At 41.2% G+C, this 19,006-nt stretch overlaps 1 protein-coding gene across 1 annotated transcript; it reads left to right on the top strand.

Annotated features, from left to right (window-relative positions):
• Positions 1–4,495: 4,495 nt before the first annotated feature.
• On the top strand, positions 4,496–18,674 carry mchr2a (melanin concentrating hormone receptor 2a). Its single transcript, XM_048261519.1, has 5 exons — positions 4,496–4,848; positions 6,719–6,928; positions 14,183–14,377; positions 16,486–16,605; positions 17,912–18,674. The coding sequence occupies exons 1-5, from the start codon at positions 4,652–4,654 to the stop codon at positions 18,228–18,230; spliced, it is 1,041 nt and encodes a 346-aa protein (XP_048117476.1). The 5' UTR covers positions 4,496–4,651; the 3' UTR covers positions 18,231–18,674.
• The last annotated feature ends 332 nt before the right edge of the window (positions 18,675–19,006 follow it).

Here is a 19,006-nt window from a genome sequence, read left to right as displayed (position 1 = left end):
CTTTCATCATGTCACATCTTCATACATTGAATTACTGGCTACTTACCTGCTACTTACCCACTGAGGCTAGTAAAGTGGGCCTTGGTTAGTTAGCAAGATTGGCTAATTCTCTATTTAAATCAAGCTTTACATTGTGGTGAGGTAAAATCGATTGTCATTTCCAAGGAGATGAACTCCATAGCCTATAATTATTCTCATTTTATCTTGAATAAATTATTGTGCCCTTTTGAAATTAGTTTGGCACAGATCCTGTGTTTTTATATTACCGGCGGTAGCCTATGCACTTGAGGGTCTGATGTACAGTAGCTAAGCCTAGGCAACATAACATCAGTGAAACCTGTGGAAACATAAAAAGACCCAAGTAGCCTAGGCTAAATAGTATGTGCTAGTATTTGAATTTGTTTTTAATTGGTTGGTATTGTTTTTACATTCTATTATTTCATATTTTTAGCTTGATAAATGTAGTTTCATCTGAGAACCCTGATACTATCTTAATGAAACCAGGATTTTATTTTATTCAAAGAGACACTATGAGGAGAAGGAAAGGGCACACAGACATCAGGCACTTTTTTGGTGCTAAAAGAGTAAGCAGGAAATATTAACACTAAGCTCTACAAACAATTACATTAAAAGTGTAGGTGCAGTTAGGTTTTATACACTGTTCATATGTGTTAAGGAAAGGGGTGCTCAGCAGACAGGCACAGGATGAAAGCCGTGAGCAGGCCGCAGGGAGACGACAGGGTATATAAGAACGATGATATATTCTGTAGCCTACTGATAATCAGTTTGTCGCATGTTTAGACCTTGTGTGTGTTGCACAACACATGTTGCACTTGGTGATCACGGTGGGGATGGATTGATATGGTAGTGGACCATGATGGTCATAGAAGAAGTGAAGGAGCAGTACCCCCCAATTATGATGGGGTAATTCGCACTCTGACCACAATTACTTTCAGTGTGCGTGTATATTACAATGCCGTTAAGATCCTCACCTGAAACCACCTTCCCCAAAATGTTTTTGTTTTTATATTTGTGATCCAGAACCCATTTGTTCCATCTGATAAGAAACCAACACAACACACACACACACACCTCTACAACTCTAAAAAAGGGTTGAACGAGCAAATGCCAAAGTACAGCATATCCTTGCTGAATCTACTATGAAATTGCACTTGGGATGGAATGCAATGGAAACCACAGCAGGAATAATTTTCCTGTTTCTTTTCCTCACAGTAGGGTACACTGTTTGGGCATTCATAGTGAAGTGTTCATCATCACTAGGTAATTGAATTTAACTGAAACAAGCTTTTACTGAAGCTTACAGGTGTGGATTTTAATTTACTTGTGTAATTGTGAACGTCTGAAAGGATAAATCAGCTGCAGGACTTCTGTCCATTTCACGCTTTGGTATTTCTCATGCTGTTCCCCTCCAGCTCATTTAAAATTCTCTCTTTGGTTTGTTTCCTCAAGGCGTTCTGATTTGGTCTAAAACTGTTCAGAATTGTTCAATGCTGTAAATGAAATATTGAACATTATCTCACAGCAACACCACACCCACATTGCATTCAGCAACTCACCAGCTTCTTGTCAAGTAAATACTGAATAATGGAGAATCCAGCTACACTTAAAAAAGTGAGTTTCTTTAAACATACAGTAAATAAAATATAATGGCACATTTATTTTATTGTTGAATTCTCAGTAAGATGTTCCTCCAGTCCTCCCGAGGAGTTCCATCACCTACAATCTCTTGTTTGGTGCAGAGGAGTGAAGCTCAGGTGCTGTTTATCTTCATCCAGTTCATAGCAGAGGAGTGTATAGGCACCTTCATTGATGTATTTAAATTATTCAGGGATGGTGAATTTAATTTCATTCAATTTCAATGACTTGTTTAGAGCCTTGAAAGATATAAATTGTTTTAGAGTGCTTTAGCAAACTCAAGGCCACCACCCCTCAGAGCTAGCATGAGACACTGGTGGACACCTTCAAAGAAACTGTCAGCAGGAGCCATGATTACATAGGGAGTTAGCCTTGAGTCCATCCAGAGGCTGAACTTACCTAATTTAGTTTGAAGTTACCAGTGGCATTTAATGCTATACACTTGCTTTACTCCTGTAGTCCGCTTGTGTACAAAAAAGGTATTCCTAGGAGCATGATAACAAAAACACAAAACAAGTATTACCTCACCTTGACCATGTCACTTTTCTTTTCATTGTCTGAGTTCTATTTCTATCCTGCTGATGGTAACTAGGCTTCTAATAAGGGTTCAGTCAAAGAGTGGAGGTCTTACATTAAATTCCCTTATTGAAAGGCAACTTGACAGTATACTGTTTTTCTTTTTTTCTTTTCTTTCTTTTTTTTCATTTAACAATACTAGTAATGGGAAAACGTGCTTCTTTCCAATCCAATTCCAAAGATGCATTTGACGAGTGAGAAACACCAGATGCCCCATTAAGAGCACCAGATGCACTAAGAAGCCTTCTGTCAGATCTCAGCTTTTCAACCCAGCCAGAGTAACATTATTCAGTGAGTACAGTAAGCAAGCCAGAGTATAGGTTACCACCAGTACACTGCCATCAGTTGTTCCCGCCATTGTTACAGAGTGTATTATAAATGGCACTGAATTCAGTTTTAAATTCATTCATTTACAGTATACAGTGCCATGAACAATAGACATGGTCTAAAAGACCATTCAGGCCCTCTCAGAGCAAGCATGGTTGCAATGGGGAGACAAAGGTGGCAAGGAACAACTGACTTTTAACAGTTCTAAGAAACATTCAGCAGAAGCCATGATTTCAGACACACACAGGAGGGGTGTTCAATTGTGTTGTAGGTAGGGTATTTCCCACAGCGGCCAATCAACAACCAAGCCTATTGAACGTTACATAACAAGACGCAGGATACAACGACAACGCACAGTTGGGTAGTGGCAGATGCAAACCTTCAAGTGCAAAAACATCACCATGAAAAAATTGGGGATGGTAGTCTTGTGTTATCTTGATCAAGGATCAAAGTCAAGCTGGGCTCTGTAAAGTGCTTTGAGACATGCTCCTATGTTATGGCGCTATATGAATGAAACTGACCCAAAAATGAACTTCTACGCTACATGTTTTCATTGGCAGCTGGAATATCACTTTAATTTTTCTTGTCTAAAATGAAAAATGACCCATTTGTATCCCGGAGAAGATAACTAAAATATACATAAACACACATGACCTACAGATTTCTCATGTCTGTTAGATTCTTAAAAAATACTATGCTGTATTTTGCTCTCTCTCTCTGTCTCTGTCTTTTTTTGGAATAATCGCTCAGCTTTGTCATGCCATAACCAGTAAAGCCTCCACATTGCCTAAGTGCACATCACTGTTTCCTGGTGAGAGATGTTCTGCTCATGCTCCTGAGATATGAAGGCTGTTCCCTCCATCTCTAATCACCTAGCATCAAAGGGAATCATCTTGATCTCTTCATTCTCCTCCAGAAAGCCTCTCTCTGTTTCATCTTTTCGCACGGCAGCTGTCTGACCATGTTTATTTGGTCAGTTGAGCTGTTGCCTTATAAGTGAAACTGTTTGGCTCTCAGTTGTTCAGGTGTCGGTTTATACATATATGATTTTAGGTGCATTTCTCTGAGGTGCTTCATCAGTGTTGAGGAAACCAGAAACAAAAAGGGCACACACACACACACACACACACACACTCACAGTCACACACACACACACACGCTCACACACATCCCTTCATGTTACAGATTGTTGGGTTGGGTTTGGCAGTATACAGGTCTTGTTCATGTGCAATTAACACATTATAAAGCTCTAACACTTTGAGCTCCCTTAACCTAAACTGAACTTTTTAGGCATGACATCCTGACACTCTAGTCTAGGTGACCATTTTGCACTTCACAAGTTGTTGGGATTTGATGTAACATCTATCTATTAAGCTATAGTATATAATAGCTTTCCAGCATCCAGTTTCTTTCTGCAAGCTGTCCATTCCCCCACAAATTATTTTCTATGTCACATACACAGTCAAAATGGTCAGAGTCTGGACTATAGAACAGATTAACATGTACATGCATTATACAGGAAGGAAGATGATATGCACTTACCATAGACTTCCCTTCTTCCTCCTCCTTCTACCACCATCTCTTTAGATACACTTGACTACAGTTCTTATAGCCTCTGTCTGGTCATAGTATTTAGGCTATTGTTACCTGGACCTAAGTAGGCCTTTTATAGCCTAACTTGAATGTTATGACTCATTTAGTAAGTGGCTTTGGATGGAATTTTTTTTTTTTAAAAAAAAAAACGTCTGCTAAATGAATGCATAAATGTAAAATAATTCAATAAACATGTATTTTATGCCTTTAAAGTGGTTGTGTGCGTTTGAGCGACAGTACGTAGAAAAACACTTTGCGTGCTGCCTTCATTCTTATATCGTCTACATCTCGATTGTCAATTACGTTGAAAGCATGTGAATGGAGGCTTGAGCTGAATGTACAGTGTAGACTACAATGCACCTTGTGCGATGTGCGTAAAACGCAGGTCTCTTGGAGCGCAGGGGAGAGGAATGATCTACCTCGGAACGTCAAATGATATGCCGATCAAATCTATGGACAGTGATTTTTTTTAACGGTTGGACTATTTGTTTCTATATTTATGAACATGACCGAAGCGGACTCAACTGCTGTGAACAGCACATTTTCACCAAACAGCTCATGGAGTGCCGAAGTCGACAACGATGAGTATTACAGTATTGTCAAAGTCACAGAGACAACTATTTTGCCAGCCTTCGTGGGCTTTCTCTGTTGCACAGGCTTAGTGGGGAACATCCTGGTACTGGTAACTATTCTGAGGTATGATATACATGTAGGCTAATGTTGTCCAAACTGGTCTTATTTGAAGTGTATATTTATTATTGGAAAGATATAGAACTGATCATAAGCATTAGTAGGCTAAGCTATGATATTTTGCAAATTAATAATCTGCAGTATTCCCTAGAAGTTTGCTAAATGATCATTTGTGATTAGACTTAGTATTCTTTCATTGAAATTTACCTCGTTTGCTTAGTGATTTGCTTTTTGCGTTTTTCCTACTTTCTGATGCAGTTGGTTAAATTATATTAGAGCCGATTGAACTTCTAATATTATGAAAGTGCCTTGCCTTGTTACAATGTAGGCTAACTATTCATGGGACACTGTCTGCATCTGAATAGACATATGTTAATTGATTATTTCATCATCTACAAACCAGAAAAGGTTATGTAGGCAAAATTGATCAGTCCTTGGAATAGTTTTATGAAGTTGCAAAATAAAATCAACAAATTGCCTACTGCATACACTTTTCAGACACCTGTGGCTGTGTTGGATGTGAAAAGCCTAAAATATAATATTATCAGCTTGTTTAAATAAAAAACATCGTCTTCATCTCAGGCTCCATTTCAGAGTCAAGCAATGTTGTTTCAAATTCTCTCACAACAAACCGTGTTGCTTGAGTTTAGCTAGAAATCTCTGCGGAGAATTTTGGCAAAAACTTGGAAAATCTGTGAGTTTTCACTACCAGTAAACAGTGGTGATTTGGATGGATCCAGCGATCTCTGCTCAGTACTGCATTATTATGCCATAACCCCCCATTTATGCCTGTCTATGACCATTTCAGATATATGAGAGATATTAAATTCCTTATGCTACAGGTAAGGGGATTTATACAGTAGGGCAATGTTTTTCAACCACTGTGCCGGGTCACACTAGTGTGCCGTGAGAGATCATCAGGTGTGCCGCAGAAAATTACCCAAATGTCACTCACTGGTCAAGAAAAGCAACTGTTGCATCAAAGAATTTATAACCACATGCTCTCATTGATTGTATGATTGCACTATTTGTGGTATGCAGGGCAGGCATTGTACAACGGGGCCCCATATCACAGAATCATCACATATCCAGTTCATAACAACAATTAAATTAGATATAGTCACCTACAAATGAAACAGAGGGCACTTGTATTATTGAGCAGGTCTTGCATAGAAGCTATAATAAGGCCATATCTGTGTATTATTTGAAATTTTAGGCTATGGTATGTTTATTTTTTCTTCACACAGGATGTTAGTGTGCCGTGGGAGATTTTAAGTGTCAAAAGTGTGCCGTGGCACAAAAAAGGTTGAAAAACACTGCAGTAGGGCTCCAGCGAACGCTTTTCAGATAAAGGATGAGGCGCTATAGGGACAGGCAGCACAGCACAGAAGGGGCTAGGGTCAGTGTGAGTTATGCAATAACATGTTGTATTTAGGGGTTTAGGGATCAGGAATCTGGTTGTGAGTTTGATCCCAGGGGCTGCCACCACTCCACTGCCACTGTGCTCCTGAGCAAGGCATTTAGCCCTGTACTGAGCTGCTTCATGGGGACTGCCCCTGGCTGTAATAGTTCACTGCAGAGCACCTGCTAAATTCAATAGTTGTACAACACAGTTTTAACCCCACTCCCCCAACTGTCACCTTCCATCTATCGCCAAAGTATTACTTTTGACTTCTTTCCTGGTCCTAAATGGTGGGGGTCAGGACCCCCCCCCCCCTGCTAAATTAGATAGTTGTTCAACACAGTTTCAACCCCCACTCCCCAACTGTCGCCCTCCAACTGTCGCCAAAGTATTACACTATGGTTATGGTCTGTTTGTTGTGAGACTGGGTGAATATGCTGTAGCCTACCAACTGCAGATGTTCCTGCACTACAGGTCCCCCAAGAAGACGGTGCCTGACGTCTACATGTGCAACCTGGCGGGCGCTGACCTGGTGCACGTGACCGTTATGCCTTTCCTCATCCACCAGTGGGCACGAGGCGGGCACTGGGTGTTTGGGAACACGCTCTGCATCGTCATCTCCTCCCTGGACAACTGCAACCAGGTGGCCTGTGCGGTCATCATGACGGCCATGAGTCTGGACAGGTGAGTTTATTCGGGCTCAGCAGTGTGAGCTCATGACTCAAATGGACATGAATGTTATGACTGTTTTAAGGGGCTATGTGATTTCAGCCTAGCATAGGCCATATGTAATTCTTCCATTGACTTGCATGTATTTGATACAGCAACTGTGGAGGTAAAAAGTCATATTACGAGAATGTTCAGTCTGAAGCTAGCTGGTTATTGTATTAACTGGTCATAACCAATATCTGGACAACACAGAGCACAGGACATTTTGACGTAACATCTGAACGGCTGTTCCTTTACATGCTATTGGTAATTCTGTGTAATTTGTTGAATGTTTTTAGGGTACCCAATGTCGGATTCCCCTTTCCTTTAATTTTCAACATACTGGGCACCAATTTAGCTCTAAGAGGTAGGCCTACATAGGCTAATCCTGCTTAGGCATATAAGTCTTTCTATTGGATAGCGGAAATTGTATGAATGAATGATGTAGCCTATCACAGGGTCATGTTGGTAAATAATTTGGTTTTGCGTTCCCTTTAAACACAGGGCTCTGTATTTCCAGCCTCTCACATTAGCCTTCGGTTGATTTGGATTGCAGTCACCATCATGGATAACCAGCATACACACACACGACGTGTTAATTACAAGAGTCTTGGTGACAGTTAGTACCCAGCAGTGTAAGCTACTCAGGCTTAAATACATACCCTTATCTAGTATCCAGGCATGTGTACACGCAATAATGTATGCCATGCCAACTATCCAGAGTGGTTTATGGAGTAATGGGGATATCTGGGAAATAGATTCAGTTGAGTTGAGAATACGAATCCAGTTCCAAATACCAAATTAGTTTAACAGTGTATTTTCTAGGTCACTTTAAAAGGTACACTATGCAGGTTTAGGTATTTTTGGCGACTGTAGAGCTTCCTCTTGTTATGGCCTAGGCTTGTGTGGGCAGCAAACAGAAATGGAGGCCAATGCCAAATGCAATTTCAGTACATACAGTACATTTATTTACTAACAGAAAAACAGTGTCTAGGGGATATGATAGGGTTTCTTGTTGTAGCTGTAAAGCTGGAAATACCGGCAATGACTGAGTAAAGCTTGTAAGATTGGATGGGAGAGCATGGAAAAGAGAAAAGAGTGTGTGCAAATGAGTGGATGTTGAGTGGATGTGGTGAATGAAAGTCTAGATGTGTGTGAGTGCAAGAGTCAGAATGCCCAAAAAGAGTCAGAGTGCCAAGTGAGGCTGATCTTCAGGCTTATATAGACAGCGCCCACTCCAGATGCAATCAGTCAATCAACAACCCCACAGTCGATGCATGGGCCTCTTCACAGAGTCTGCACCAATTTAATAATGTATTTTAAAGAGTGAGCTAACTACATATTTATTTGGACATATACTCAATATATGATTTGACGTGTTGCGATAACTGCATCTGTAAATTGCAAGCTTGTGCTGAGGTTGTGAAGGGTGGATAGTTTGTCAATAGGCTAACTGTTACTATATTGCTGATGCCACACTCGTGTACACTGATGATGACGTCCAGACCCTATCGAGTTGAGCAGAGATCTATAATTTCACACCAATAATCCTATTTTCGATCATATCGAGTGCCTTCCTTTAGCCGTGCAGGTGCAGAGCTCAGACTGCTTGAGTTATGGATGTTCACCTTTGGCAGGTGTTCAAAAGGAGAATTCTAATAACTCAGATGCAGAGCTCATACGGCAGAAGACTGCTTGAGTTATGGATGTTCACCTTTGGCAGGTGTTCAAAAGGAGAATTCTAATAACTCAGATGCAGAGCTCATACGGCAGAAGACTGCTTGAGTTATGGATGTTCACCTTTGGCAGGTGTTCAAAGGAGAATTCTAATAACTCAGATGCAGAGCTCATCGAAGGCAGAAGACTGCTTGAGTTATGGATGTTCACCTTTGGCAGGTGTTCAAAAGGAGAATTCTAATAACTCAGATGCAGAGCTCATACGACAGAAGACTGCTTGAGTTATGGATGTTCACCTTTGGCAGGTGTTCAAAAGGAGAATTCTAATAACTCAGATGCAGAGCTCATACGGCAGAAGACTGCTTGAGTTATGGATGTTCACCTTTGGCAGGTGTTCAAAAGGAGAATTCTAATAACTCAGATGCAGAGCTCATCGGCAGAAGACTGCTTGAGTTATGGATGTTCACCTTTGGCAGGTGTTCAAAAGGAGAATTCTAATAACTCAGATGCAGAGCTCATGACAGAAGACTGCTTGAGTTATGGATGTTCACCTTTGGCAGGTGTTCAAAAAGGAGAATTCTAATAACTCAGATGCAGAGCTCATACGGCAGAAGACTGCTTGAGTTATGGATGTTCACCTTTGGCAGGTGTTCAAAAGGAGAATTCTAATAACTCAGATGCAGAGCTCATCTGGCAGAAGACTGCTTGAGTTATGGATGTTCACCTTTGGCAGGTGTTCAAAAGGAGAATTCTAATAACTCAGATGCAGAGCTCATCTGGCAGAAGACTGCTTGAGTTATGGATGTTCACCTTTGGCAGGTGTTCAAAAGGAGAATTCTAATAACTCAGATGCAGAGCTCATACGGCAGAAGACTGCTTGAGTTATGGATGTTCACCTTTGGCAGGTGTTCAAAAGGAGAATTCTAATAACTCAGATGCAGAGCTCATACGGCAGAAGACTGCTTGAGTTATGGATGTTCACCTTTGGCAGGTGTTCAAAAGGAGAATTCTAATAACTCAGATGCAGAGCTCATCTGACAGAAGACTGCTTGAGTTATGGATGTTCACCTTTGGCAGGTGTTCAAAAGGAGAATTCTAATAACTCAGATGCAGAGCTCATACGGCAGAAGACTGCTTGAGTTATGGATGTTCACCTTTGGCAGGTGTTCAAAAAGGAGAATTCTAATAACTCAGATGCAGAGCTCATACGACAGAAGACTGCTTGAGTTATGGATGTTCACCTTTGGCAGGTGTTCAAAGGAGAATTCTAATAACTCAGATGCAGAGCTCATACGGCAGAAGACTGCTTGAGTTATGGATGTTCACCTTTGGCAGGTGTTCAAAGGAGAATTCTAATAACTCAGATGCAGAGCTCATACGGCAGAAGACTGCTTGAGTTATGGATGTTCACCTTTGGCAGGTGTTCAAAAGGAGAATTCTAATAACTCAGATGCAGAGCTCATACGGCAGAAGACTGCTTGAGTTATGGATGTTCACCTTTGGCAGGTGTTCAAAAGGAGAATTCTAATAACTCAGATGCAGAGCTCATACGGCAGAAGACTGCTTGAGTTATGGATGTTCACCTTTGGCAGGTGTTCAAAAAGGAGAATTCTAATAACTCAGATGCAGAGCTCATACGGCAGAAGACTGCTTGAGTTATGGATGTTCACCTTTGGCAGGTGTTCAAAAGGAGAATTCTAATAACTCAGATGCAGAGCTCATACGGCAGAAGACTGCTTGAGTTATGGATGTTCACCTTTGGCAGGTGTTCAAAAGGAGAATTCTAATAACTCTCTGTGTGTCTTCTGCTAAGAGTGTTTCTGATTATGACTCAGACATTAAGACTGTACATATAAAAAAAACTTGTCTGGTGAGGTCTGGTGTTGGCTTGCAACTATAGCCCAAAGAAATGTTCTGATTTTATAAAGAATTTATTTCACCCTAACCATGCAAACATTTAAATTAAATTAGTTTAAATTCATTAATATTTAATTCATTTATAAATCAAAATTGACAAATGGCATGGCATTTGTATAGAGCACAATCCATCTCAAAGCAGCACAGTACACACACATATACATTTGTTTATGTTTGTGTTTATGCTTATGTTGCTTAGCATATTATTTTATCCAAAGCGACTTACAACATAGAATAAACATTTATAAAAACTTTATTTGTTAATGGGCAGCAGTGAGGTAGCTGTTCGTTTTGAGGCTCCCTGAGCAAGACACTGAACACCAGGTCGCTCCTAAGGTGCAGCTTTGCACCTTGTATGGCAGTCTCTGCTATCGATGTTTAAATACCGGTATGTGAGTGACTGAGTGAATGTGTGGCATTATTCTTTTAGTGGGCTTTAATTGGTGAGAGAAGTAAGTAAGTGTTTATTTATATGGCACATGTTTCATGCACAGGGTGCAACACAAAGCACTTTACCCAGAAAGCATGTTTTGAAAGAATTTGTTTTGAAAAATCCATATATTGAATCCCTTTAACACATGAAAAAAACATTACAGTGTGTAATTTGCTCTCTGTTCAGCATGACAGGGTCTGGACTTCCTCAGTCTAGGACCGAAGTAGAAAAGTGTTACATAAATGCAGTATATAGATTCTGAAAGCATAGATTCTGCAAGTACAGTATAGGGTCACAGCATGTGTGCTACCGAGGAATCAAATATATAATATATCTAAAGGCAATATAATCTGTCCTGCTATAGAGTATTAGCTCTTGGCTCTGAATTAGATTTGCCCAGGAAGGCAGTATGTAAACATATTGGACTGGAGCAGGTGCATGGCAGCATGCAGTATGACATCCTTATCCAACCTACAAGATAACATGAAATGGATTTTATTAATGTATATGTAAATTGGATTTATAGAGCAGTGTGTGTGTGTGTGTGTGTGTGTGTGTGTGTGTGTGTGTGTGTGTGTGTGTGTGTTTAATTGTGTGTGTGCATCATGTGTTTAGATAAGGCAGCAACAGCTAATTGGATTCTCTCTGTGGTGATGCATATGTTGCTCTTGTTTTTCCCTTCAAGAATCAAGCAAGGCATACTGAGTGGACGGCATTAAAACAACTGTGATTGTGTTTTCTGCCATAAATATACTGTGTGTTGCACCAATCTGCAGATCCCTTCATGTTGTATTGTACTTACAGCAAAAACATCTCCAACTGCAACACACACACACACACACACACACACACACACACACACACACACACACACACACACACACACACACACACACACACACACGCACACACACACACACACACACACACACACACACACACACACACACACACACACACACATTTGTAAACCACACCATCAACAATGCTCCCACATAGTCAGTGCATTAACCTCTCCATGAGGCCTTGATTTGAAGCATTGATTTTGGGTCATGCATTAGCTCATTAATCTATTAACCACAGTCATCTGCATGTAGAATATTATGCCAATATGTACACAGCAGCAACATGTGTTCACTTGTTATTTCTTACATAAATGCAAATCTCCCCAGCATTCTGTAGACAGTGGGAACAAACCCCTTTCTGTTCTCTTCTTCTTTAGTTTACAGTGATGGAAGTCCTTGCACTTAACTTGTTTTTCTTTGGCTCTGCAATAGCTCTCTGCCATCATACAAAGACAACATTTCAGTCTCACATACTGTACTAAGAAGCTGCAGCTCAGGATTGTATTCATCGTGCATAACGTGAGACAGGTACATGTACATCTGAGGGTGTACATGTACTGTACATGTGTTGTATCGAGTCTTTCTCGACTGCCTTCTTCCATACCGCACAACTATGTCAGCATTAGGCTTTGTGAGGTTAGAGAAGGGAAGGAATTAATGAGAAGCTGCTGCCATTTGTCTTTAATGAGTTTTAGTTAATCTTGTGCCTCTTGTCCGTAAAGGATAATGGCCATAGGGGGCAGCATGTGGCTTGTGTGGGTGTCCTATTGTGTTTTTTTTCTGCATTTTGCATCATAGAATAGACTTGATAGCGTACAGCACAGGTCTGCAGTGTGGTTTCCACACTGTATCTACAATCAACAATTCTTTGGACTAGTGGAGGTGATCCTTGCTTTGTTCTTTTGATTCATTTAAATGTCCATTGTAGTAAACAGTTATGTTTATATTATGCAAAGTCAGCTATGTCCTCTATTTATTGTCCAGTTGTTGTTTTTGGTATACTTATGTGCAGTTTTATTATGACTGAAGACCAGTCCTTCTTGTCTATGGGACATGAAACATCTGTCTTTAGTATACGTACATGGGCTGATTATGAACTTTCGGGCCCCTGGGCCCAGATGTATTAAGGGCCCCCCACTTATTGTCGTATATGTGGGAGGGGGGGTTTGGGGGTTCTCCCCCAGAATTTTTTAAATTTGTTTGATGTGATTTCCTGTATTCTGGTGCATTTTGGGGATGGCCAATACTAAATTCAATCAGATTCATAGCCTACATCCTGATTTGTTGATATTGAGGCAATGATTCCATGCAAAGACTTGGGCTTCAGGGCCCCCTGACCCCTTGGGCCCCTGCAGTAATCCATCCCTGTATACGTATGCATGTGTCTAGGACCGAGGTCATGGGCAAGGTTATGGCGTTATATAGCATGGTGTTTGGGGATACCAGAAATTCCTCTCCCTTTGTCTGTTATTCTCTGCACAACATGCGCCATGATGATGTTGAACAGTAGTACTGATATTATACATCCTTGACAAACTCCAGATTTCACTGCACTGCTGCTCTCTCTTGGAGGAACAGGATAGGTATGTAGTCGTTTATCCTGGACAGTGCTCACCATATGGGACGGGATGACATAACTCCTTAGTGTCGTCCAGAGGCTGTCATGATGGATCTCGTCAAAGGCTTTTCAGGAGGTCAATGAAGAGTAGCCATTACCGTGTTCTACACTGTGTACACTGTTCTACTACTGTTCAGTGTAGAACACTGTTCTCACTGTTCTACACTGTTCCTGTGTTTGATCTGCTTATTTGTCCCTCGGTGATTGTCTACCGTGTGGTGTAAAGGTCTTGTGGAGTACATGGAGGAGTACATCCATGCACTATTACTCAATTAAAGACAATCAGCCAGTATAAAACTCATGAGTTTGAATGCCAACAAAAGGCACTCTGTTCATGTTATTGTCACAATAGTTACAGTTGTCATATAGTTAAAGTCACTCAGACCCCGTTTACATATGTTGTATAAAATGCATCTTGGGTGATTCGATCACAAGTGGTTAGTTGTAAATAGTAAGTCACTTAGTGAAATCATACAGTCATGGCAAGTTGATGTGCTCTGCCATACACAGAGCCTGACCCTTTGACACACCAGTCACATTGCAGGTTTGGTATCCCGTATCCCTGGGGTCAGACCAGTTCGGGTCACTGCTCTCTCCCTTCTCTATTCAAAAGGTCTATGCCTAACCATAGCTCACAGCAGAGTTGACTTTTAACTCATTGGCCAGAGTTGGCTTTTTGAGTCATTTGACCCCTTACCTTTCAACCTCTAACCTTTGACCTCTGCTGGTGACCCCCTTAGGTATCTGGCGCTGGTTCACCCCTTCCGCCTAACAAGCCTGAGGACCCGCTCGAAAACAATCTGGATCAACCTGTGCGTGTGGGCCGTGGCCGGCGTGCTGGCGCTGCCCGCCTGGGTCCACTCAGAGGTCCTCCGCTTCCCCGATGGCCTGGAGAGCTGCTCCATGAACCTGGTGTCCCGCAGGGCTCTGCTGTGGTGAGGCAATGTCTGGGGAGGAGAATGTGGGCCACAGTGGCCGCATATTATGATGACAACGATGATGATTATTATTAGGGGTCCAAGCCGAGAAGCTGCTAGCTCCAGTAGGCTAAGATAAGATAAGATAAGGTAAGATAAGACAACATAAGATAAGATAAGATAAGATAATACTTTAATGTCTGTTTACATAGAAATTTGCATTACAGCTCAGCAATCAGCATAGAAAGACAATAAAAATAACATTCAAGATCATAAAACCATTCACGCCACATGTAACAGGTGTAGCCCACACACAGGTAATGTCCATTAGACTAGGAGTGAGGGATTTATTCTCCTCTCTATTGATTGAGTAATGACACAGAGTGAGGGAGGAAAGAGTGTTTGTATTTATTTCTCTTACAACTGGGCATTCTAAAGCGTCTTCCGGATGGCAGGAGCTGGTACTCCTTATCTAACACATGGGAGGGATTACTTTACTTTACTTTATTTGGCAGACGCATATATACGATATCATAATCATCATACTGTAGTATGCTTTGTATTGTGGGTGTCTCTGTTGGACTGTTGCTAATATAATCCACATGCTGTGACCAACAGAAGACACTATCCACATAAGACAGATTTCTTTGATGGTTGTAAAGATACACATTAGTCACTGTAATCTGTGAAGGATATTTCTGTATCTCGGGTTGCATAAAGTAGTAACTCCCATGTACAATGTTTCTGGGCCCAGAGCTCAATACACTGATAAATCATTTATAGCAGAGTTCTAGTACCGGAGTTGTAAATATTGGTGAGCCATGTGTAAATATTGGTCCAAGTGCAGGATGTTTCTGGCTCCGGGCCTCTATATGTTGATAAATCATATGTTGTCATGGTGTGTTCATTTTGACTGTCACACAATGGCTTGTGCTTCACCTCACTGTGTGTTCACTGTGTGCTGAGTGTGTTTCACTAATTCACGGATTTGGATAAATGCAGAGACCAAATTTCCCTCACGGGATCAAAAGAGTATATACTTATACTTATACTTAATCATGCAGTGAGTCAAGAGTTTGCACTGTGCTGAAAGCAGCATGTTCATGGAGGGAATGGCATGTTCCATGTATAGCTCCCAAAATTGACAAGATAGACTTCCAAAATGTTTTTATTTACATATTGTGACTTGACTTATTTACCACTTTTAAAAATAACAGTGTAAAAATACATACAATACTTATTACTTATTACTTAATAGTGAGTAACTTATTACTTCAGTCTTATCTGAACAGTCTCATGTTGGCAAAACACTGCTACCTGGGTGTAGTGATTTGACGGTTCGTCAAACAGTTAAGTGAATATCATCTGCTAGCTGGCACATAGTTTACAAACAGATTCTAACTGCATTGCCTATCAAACTGAATAATAACTGCGATCATGGTTCGGTGTAGTGGTTTACATGGTTAGGTAAAGACATACAGTTATAGTTATAGTATAGTTAGACAGGGGATCCAGGGTCTAGTTTAATGGTTCATAGAATTCCAACCAAAAATCTGCATCGGATTAATCTAGTGCTTTTGAAGTCGGTTTGGTGTGCACTTACCATTACATACATTACATTTACAGTTATTAATTGGCAGACGTGTTAATCCAAAGTGATTTACAGCAATGGAATATAATTTAAGATATTAACATTTAGGCATTTTAACATTTAGCTACAGAGCTACAGCTACAGCAATAGAATAACCTTTCAGCCACAGTGCATTTAGCTACAGAGCTACAGCTACAGATACAACAATAGAATAACCTTTCAGTCACAGTGCATTTAGCTACAGAGCTACAGCTACAGCAATAGAATAACCTTTCAGCCTAATTAGAACACATCTAACACACATGTCCTCTGCCCTGCAAGGACTGACTTCAGTTACCTCAAGGTACAAAACACCCTGTAAACCCCTGCAAGGGGCCAGGATAGCCTGACTCACACAGGAAGCTCCGATTGGTAGTCATCCCTCACCTATAGGCAATCAATGGCTGATTGATCTTTGTTCTTGCAGCACTCTCTCCGGAGCTTTACCTTATACGCGTTGACGTTTATTTGTTGTTTGCATCTTGTGTCTTTGCAGGTACACCATCTACCAGACCCTGGTGTCCTTTTTCCTGCCACTGCCTCTCATTCTCCTCTGCTACATCCTCATCCTCTGCTACACCTGGAGAATGTACCAGAGGAACAATAAGGCACGCCAGTGAGTTATGCCTGATGGATGGATGGATGGATGGATGGATGGATGGATAGAGAGAGGGGCAGAGAGAGGGAAAGAGAGCAATAGAGAGCTTGCCAAGAAATCCATTTTCTATTTATAGTTTAAATGCTGGGTGATTCACAGCCACCTGTGGCTTTCTTCAAATTGTTTTTAAAACACTGTGTATTGTTGTATTTTACAGACTCATTATGTTACCAGTAAAGACAAGCAATATTTCATGTGTGCATGTTTTTATCAAATGTGGGCACATTTTAGTCAATTGAGCTCACAGTGTGCACAGCAACTCTAGAATCTTTGGTGCACAGTTTGTGCAGTGTGTTTTATAAAATGTGCACACATTTTACTCTAGCTTGTCCATGGCATCAGTTTTTTTTTTTTTTCATTTTATTTTAACTCGACCTTTTAGGGGCTCAATACTCAACAAATACAAATAAGAGCCCTTTTTAATTCATGGTACAATCCAATGTAAACAGTGTAGACTACAACATACATCAAACTGGCTATTGGAATTAAAAGCTTCTGGTTTTAAAAACTACAAATACATACTGTGCATGTATGCACATACCTAAATATCCTTCACATTTCTTACCTTGTGAACTTTAGTGATGTGGCGTAATCTGAACCAGAGCTATATAATGGCTACCACTCAAAAAAACACTCATAAAACCAACTGGTCTAATTAGGCTGGGCAATATTATGCTTGGTGACAGTTAAGTAAAAGCCTGTCGAGCATGGAGAGATGTGTGGTAGGCTATTATAGTTTAGTAATACTAATTATTGACAGGATAGAACATACACAACGTATGCAAGACAGATCCACATCCCTTTGGTGTGCGTGCCTTGAGACAGAGTGGACAAGAAAATGGAAATTCCACAGTAGCCCAATACCAAGCCTAGGTTGTCTAACAGTTTGTCCACCCGCAATGCGCAATATTATCTGAAATGGTTACGGGTTGAACCGTGGAATCTTGAGAAAAGATAAACTCCATTTGGATAGAAGTGCACTAGAGCTATGATCCTTTAGGGACCTGAAAGTCCTCCTCTCGAGCTTGTTTTATCGCCCACCAGAACCACTTATTACTTTACAGTATGTCCATTGCATGAAGACAATTGATATTTAAAGTATTTGTTGACTCTCCTGTTCCATCACAAACATGTTTTTCTTGGGTTTTTTTTTGTTGTTGATATTTCTAGTATTTGCTGACATTTTATTTATTTATCACAAAAGTGTTTTTGTTGACATTCCCAACAGTTGTTTACACAATACTCTGCTGTGTTTGTGCTGCAGATACAGCAGCAGTGTGCCGAGGGACCGAGTGGTTCGGCTGACCAAGACGGTGCTGGTTCTGGTGGCGGTGTTCCTGGTGAGCGTGGGACCGTACCACGTGCTGCAGCTGGTCAACCTGAGCGTGCGACGGCCCTCGCTGGCCTACCACACCTGCTACTACCTGTCTGTGTGCCTGAGCTACGCTGCAAGCAGCATCAACCCCTTCATCTACATCCTGCTGAGCGGTCACTTCCGCCTCCGGCTGCGGCGCCGCTGCACGCCACAGGGCCAGCGGCTCAACCGCACAACCCAGCACAGCGCGCTCCGTCCCAGCCAGTGACCCACCCCAGCGCAGGGTCCTTTTCTGACCCACAGATGATCAACCCAGCAACCCAACCCAGCATAGGACACCCCAATCTGAATCTGCACAGCAAACCCTCGTCCAGTTTATTGCCCATTGCATGGTCTGACTCACAATACAGTATGATCAGATTCCTGACCCACAGCATGTCTAATACAATGTGGTTCATGTATTTCATCAGCATGGCCATTCTTTGATATAAGATAGTAGTCAAGCTCTAATAAGCTTTTCATCTCTGATGTCACAGAGGGTGAAACCACTGGACTCAGAAAGCAGAGTTTATAACCTGGTCGTGCACTAGCTAATATGCACCGGTCCCAGAACACCGGAGCTTGTTCGTCAGCACAGTTGCTTATTTACAATTTATCACACACACAGCCGCACAATATCACACAAAACAGTAGGGACAATACAGCTACATATATCCACAGGTCAGAAAAGAAAATAGAAGGAAGGAGAAGAAAGTGGTAGAGAAGAAAAAAGTTCCAGCTAGTGGTCGTTGGACCCAGTGAGAGCTTGGATTAGTGTTATATTTCTGTGTTAGCATACCAGTAATATTGGTAGGGACAGAGTAAATTATGGAGGATGCTTATGGAGGATGTCAAAAATCACCTCTACATTAAGGTTTTCTAAGGCACTTCCATTATTACTGTATACATGATGAGGTGCATGTGCTTTGTGTTCTACTGTAGGCTACATATGTTAAATGACTTGATTATTTGGCCGCTACTAGGCCATGTTAGGCAGCATGCCAT

This window comes from Alosa alosa, chromosome 13 (genome assembly GCF_017589495.1).
Source record: "Alosa alosa isolate M-15738 ecotype Scorff River chromosome 13, AALO_Geno_1.1, whole genome shotgun sequence".
NCBI lineage: Eukaryota > Metazoa > Chordata > Actinopteri > Clupeiformes > Clupeidae > Alosa > Alosa alosa.
Note: the sequence above shows the minus strand (reverse complement) of the source record. Positions and strands in the feature narration are given on the sequence as shown.